General features: G+C 48.7%; 1 protein-coding gene across 2 annotated transcripts; it reads left to right on the top strand.

The window, feature by feature from the left end:
• Positions 1-431: 431 nt before the first annotated feature.
• On the top strand, positions 432-5,250 carry pygo2 (pygopus homolog 2 (Drosophila)). Of its 2 annotated transcripts, XM_028963215.1 has the most exons (4): positions 432-526; positions 1,108-1,352; positions 2,608-2,657; positions 2,756-5,250. In XM_028963215.1, the coding sequence occupies exons 2-4, from the start codon at positions 1,295-1,297 to the stop codon at positions 4,382-4,384; spliced, it is 1,737 nt and encodes a 578-aa protein (XP_028819048.1). In that variant the 5' UTR covers positions 432-526; positions 1,108-1,294; the 3' UTR covers positions 4,385-5,250. The 2 variants fall into 2 exon arrangements, with proteins under 2 accessions (XP_028819048.1, XP_028819047.1); XM_028963214.1 differs by having other exon boundaries at positions 438-1,352.

Below are 5,250 nucleotides of genomic sequence, written 5' to 3'. Positions count from 1 at the left end.
ACATCAAAGGAACGTGTATTGAAATGAACAGCTTCCCCGATTGTGATTTATCACACCAAACGTATGGGTGTGCTTAATCTGTCACATGAAAGTGCCATTTCTACTAATTGCTCTTTAAAATGACGTTAGTAAGTTCATTTTTTGATTGACAGTATGCTGCGCTGTCTGCACCCCTATTTATATCTTTAAAGTTGGTTTGACCTGGGCTTTTCCACGCATGACACTTCAGAGGGGGGAGCTTTAAAATACATTTAAGATTAGACACAAGCAAAAAATGGTAGGTTACACATTGCTTGAAATGGAACATTAAAGAATTGTAGTACGTACGCCGATCTGCACCGAAAGACAGTTACAGGTTTTATTTAATTAGCAAATTGAAAACATTTTCAAACCCTCCTCCCCGCGTCACAATCACAGTGTAATAGTCCCGGGTGCGTTTCTTCCCTGCCTGGCCCTCTTTGTCCGGCGGCTTCGCTAGGCCATAATTAACATGGCCACTTTTGGCGTTTGGGAGTAAGATTTAATTGTAAGTTTTATCTGACATTAATGCCTTGCCGTCGCCATATTAACGCATTTAGAATGATGCAGCGCGAAGGCTCGTTTTAATAGATATCCGAGTGGGCGCGACTGAAAACGATCATGCTAGCTAGCTAGCATCATTGAATATTAGCCTCCTACTATTCCGCTGTCGCATAATTTGTTTACAGCATATTTGCATTTTTGTCTGCAAAATCACCATTTCCCCCCTCAAAAATTATTGCACGACGTCAGTAATGTTTGGAGCGTAGTTAGCTCGAATGTAAGCCACACGGCGTTTTTTTTTTTTTTTTGAGGAGGGGGAGTGTTCGGCGCACTGTAGCCTGATCATTCCCCGCTCAGTTTTTAATTCATTTCTGTTTGTCCCACTGCGTCTGTCCTGCGGGAGTTGACCACCTCGTCCTAGGTTCATTTCCTGACGGTAGTTGTGTTAGGAATGGTGAGCGGCGCAGGGTTCTTCAAATCTGGCCCCCACGTACTCGAATCCAGTCCTGGTTTTATGCCGAGCCAGGTACTTGATTGACTAGTTCTCGCTTCTGATTGGTTTCTGCGTCTTCACGTGACCCGTAGGTAAAAGACTGTTGGAAGAGGACCAGGACTCGGCCCTGGAGGCCCGGGATTTGAAGAACCCTGGACTAAGGGTCTGACTGGATGCACCGTGCTCCAGCTCCCTGTTAATTTGGGGGGAGCGATAGCAGGGGGTCAACTTTCTTTCTGTACAAGTGTTGGCATGGCACAGCAGCAATAGTCATATTAAATGGCTGCCGAATCAGGGAGACTACTGGCGGGACAAACTCAAGGAAAACGAGGCAAAGGTAGGCATGGTGTCCCCTCCGTCCGTCTCCGTGTCCCTGCGAACTCTCCATTCTAGAAACCCCCCTTCCCCCAAAATCATTTTCCTGTCCACTCCCCCCTCCCTCCTGACTCTCCGGTTGTCTGTTTTCAAGGGATCTGTCTGGGTTTATGTCAAGCTCGCGTTATCTGTCTGACTGCGTGGTCTACCTGCTTGTGGTGTGTCCACTTCTCCTAAGTCTCCTACGCCCTGTGCCTGCTCGTCACCCGCCTATCCAGGTGTCCCCTCCTCGGCCTGCTTCGTTCGGATCCGCTCGCGGTAGCGACCTGAAATAAGTCTCGTTTAGAATGTGTGCTTTTTTTTTTTTTTTTTTTTCAAATCTTTTATTCTTGATCAGTGGTGTCTTTGTGATCCATGTCTGGAAGGCGCCTTTCCCCGTCTCTTAATCTGTTTTACATTTTGTACATTCATGCGAATCAGCTTCCTGTCCAGTGGTGTAACTACGGGGGTAATATATGTCCTTGTCTGATTTTCTGCATTCAGTTATATTCATTACTGAATTTGTGTCTCTGTCAGCCCACCTCGCTATGAAGACAAACTTTACCAATATGGTGTGGGTTTGTTTTAATGGCATCTGTCACCATAAATGACACACTCTGAATAGAAAACTGTCCGGCAACTAGCTTCCCAAAAGTAATGAAGACAGAGGTGGTCTTCTTACTCTGAGTCAGTGGTCCTCAATTCATGTATATTTATGTATCTGTTGTAATGGTACCACTGCACAAAATTTGAACCTATAGAGGGGTTATGATTCAAAATATCATGATGTGTTGTAATATGTACTTTGGTAAACTTTTTATTGAGTCAAATTATTAATTACAATTCAGAATTGTGTTTAGGGATGAAATTTTCTATGAGAAAGTTACACAGAATCACACGATGCATCTGACTGCACATTCTTTCTGCACTGGAGTGTGGCATTAACACGATTGTGCAGGATGTTCTGATGCGTCGTATGTAATGATGACAGATTGTCTTTTCGTACAGGTTTAATGCAGAATATGCCATTCACTAGTGTGTCTGAAAGCATGACAGCATGTCACAGGTCTCGATCCTCTGAGGCCTGGTGATATTTTTCTGTGTTAGGCCATTGTGTGTGTCCTTTCAATGTGTAACTGACTACATGTGCTTGGATTATTTCTTACATACATTTGTTTTGCTTCTTTTTCTTCTTCCCTGCCTTCCTTCCCCATCTGTCTCCCTTTACATTGGTTCAGGTGCCCAAATGAAGAGCCCGGAGAAAAAGAAAAGAAAATCCAACACACAGGTAATGAATGAGTTAAAATTCTATACCAGATCAGAATAGATGTGTGTTAGAATAGACACATTCTAATTTGATCTCTGTCCTCCTTTCTATTCTTCCAGGGGACACCGTTCTCTCACCTTTCTGAGTTTGCGCCTCCCCCCACTCCTATGGTGGACCACCTTGTCGCATCCAATCCCTTTGATGACGACTTTGGTTCCACTCGTTCTGGAGGGGCAGGAGGCCCAGGGGGAGCACCTTTTTTGTCTAGCCCAGGAGCCAGCGGAGGAGCAGGGGGCTATGGAGGAGCTGGCCGCATGGGGGGAGGCATGGGCTTTATGGCAGGACCCGGAGGCCCAGGGCCTGGACAGCCTGTGCGCAGACCGCCCTTTGGACCACCACCCCCCAACGCTGGACCACTGTATGGTGGGATGCCAGGGTTTGGTGGAGGGGGCGGAGGAGGTTGTGGTGGAGGTGGGTTCCCTCCTGGGGGCCCATCACAATTCAATATGCCGCCCAATTTTAGTCCACCCATGCACCCAGGACCGGGATTCAACCCCATGCTATCCCCTGGTGGCATGGGAGGTCCTGGTGGAGGAGGACCACCTCACCCACGCTTTGGCATGCCACCACAGCAGCCACATGGCCAAGGCGTCCACCCTTTTAACAGTCCTCCTTTACCGGGAGGTCCAGGTCCCAGAGGACCCCCACATGGCTCTATGAACCCTATGGGTGGGATACCAGCTGGGATGAATATGATGGGAGGTATGGGAGGCCCTGGAGGGGGTAACATGGTTGGTGGACACTCTGGTTTACCACCTCAAGGACAGTTTCCTCAATCCCAAGAGGGCCCGTATCCTGGCCCAAGCCCCCCAGGAAACGATGAGGGGAAGAACTTTGGTGGCGGCCCAGGTGGCCCACAGTCAGTCCCTCCCCAGCAGCAGCAACCACCACCGCCGAACCTAAATCCTGCCGTTGCTCCTTCCAATAACACCAATTCAGGACCGTCCCCAGCATCTGGGCCCCCCCAACCTGGAGGAGGCTTCCCAGGTCACCCTGACATACAACAGCCAAACCCAAATACCCCTGGCCAACCATCCTCTGTCCCACCCCCTCCAAACCCAAATTCTTCCCCAACCGGACCTCTCAATGGCCCGCAACCCCAACAGCCACAATCCAACCAGCACCAGCCGCCCAATTCCACCAGTGGTCCTTCCTCCAACAACCCGTCCCAGCAGCAGCAGACCACGCCACCCAACTCCACCCCTGGCAGCACCCCATACAGCCAACAGAACAATGCTGCTGGCTCTGGACCCATGCCCAACCAGCCACCCAACTCTGCCCCCAACAGCATGCCCAACAACAACGTCGCCAACGCACCTGGCAGCAATCCTAATCCACCCACCAATTCCACTCCAACACCCAACACCCAGTCCCCACTGCCTCCTGGTCCTGCTCCGCCCTCCACCGGCCCGGGCGCAGGCCCCCAGAAGATGGGCAGTGGCATGGTGTGTCCCTGTGGTTTCTGCCTGTCCGAGGTGCATGACGACCAGGAAGCCATTTTATGTGAGGCGTCGTGCAAGCGCTGGTTCCACCGTGACTGTACAGGCCTGACGGAACCAGCGTACGGGCTTCTAAACCGCGAAGATGCGGCTATTTGGGCCTGCGACTTCTGCCTGAAGACCAAGGAGATCCAGGCTGTGTACGTGCGGCAGGGTTTGGGCCAGTTAGTGGCTGCCAATGAAGGATGACTTGTCAAAGGAGGGAGGGAGGGAGCACTGGAGGGTTGAAACCGATTGTCTATACTGGCTTGAGAAGTGACTGGAGGTAATCTGATTGGTTAGAAAAGAGGGCATAAGTCGGTCCTTTTGGGGAATGGCCTCTACCCTAGTTTAAATAATGGTACACAGTTAGTTTGTTTATTATTATTTACTTATGTGAGGTTCCTGGTATACATGTTTTACTGTTCTGGCTACTTTTTTTTATTTATTTTTTTTTATAACTGAATTGTTATAAGGTTACATGATTTTTGCATAAGGCTTAAAGACGTCTTTGACCTCTACACTCCCGAATTCCTTTCTGCACTCCTGAAGTAGCAAATAATGAAACTCCGTTTTGGCGTCGCCCCCCCCACTACCCCATCGAAGAAAAAGAGTCAGACCTGAACATCATGTCAGTCACTGAAGCACTGACACCAACTCACTACCTCACACTTTAGAGACTGACCACCGACTGCCCTCCTATGAGCCAGTATGTGACCAAGCAGAATGGCAAAATTCCCTCCAAAATTGACCTGAAGGTCTAGCACATCCAAGGATGGAAATGCCGCATTTGTACATTGCTACCCAGTGACTGATTTCCGGACTTGCATCCGACCTGTAAGGAACTGAGAAGAGGTCTCTTTCTGACTTGCTTCGTTCAGCTGATGGCACTCTGTCTATAAAACATCTCTTCGTTTTGTATTTCTGCAGACCCCAAGACTGAGATCTGTGCTCTGTGTATGGCAATCGCTGTAGAAGTAGTGAGATGTACCCTATCATATGTGTATAGTCTTCTTTGGCTTGCATGTAAAAAAAAAAAAAAAAAGGAAAAACTGCCGTAATTTTTTTGTTTTAAT

The sequence above is a fragment of the Denticeps clupeoides genome, chromosome 20, assembly GCF_900700375.1.
Source record: "Denticeps clupeoides chromosome 20, fDenClu1.1, whole genome shotgun sequence".
NCBI lineage: Eukaryota > Metazoa > Chordata > Actinopteri > Clupeiformes > Denticipitidae > Denticeps > Denticeps clupeoides.
Note: the sequence above shows the minus strand (reverse complement) of the source record. Positions and strands in the feature narration are given on the sequence as shown.

What these genes read in the sequence shown, in the direction of transcription:
- pygo2 (XM_028963215.1), top strand. Translation starts at nt 1,295, where the DNA reads ATGGCTGCCGAATCAGGGAGACTACTGGCGGGACAAACTCAAGGAAAA. An exon ending in TCAAGGAAAACGAGGCAAAG is followed by an intron (nt 1,353 to 2,607) that starts GTAGGCATGGTG and finishes ACATTGGTTCAG; the next exon opens with GTGCCCAAATGAAGAGCCCG. An exon ending in AAAGAAAATCCAACACACAG is followed by an intron (nt 2,658 to 2,755) that starts GTAATGAATGAG and finishes CTATTCTTCCAG; the next exon opens with GGGACACCGTTCTCTCACCT.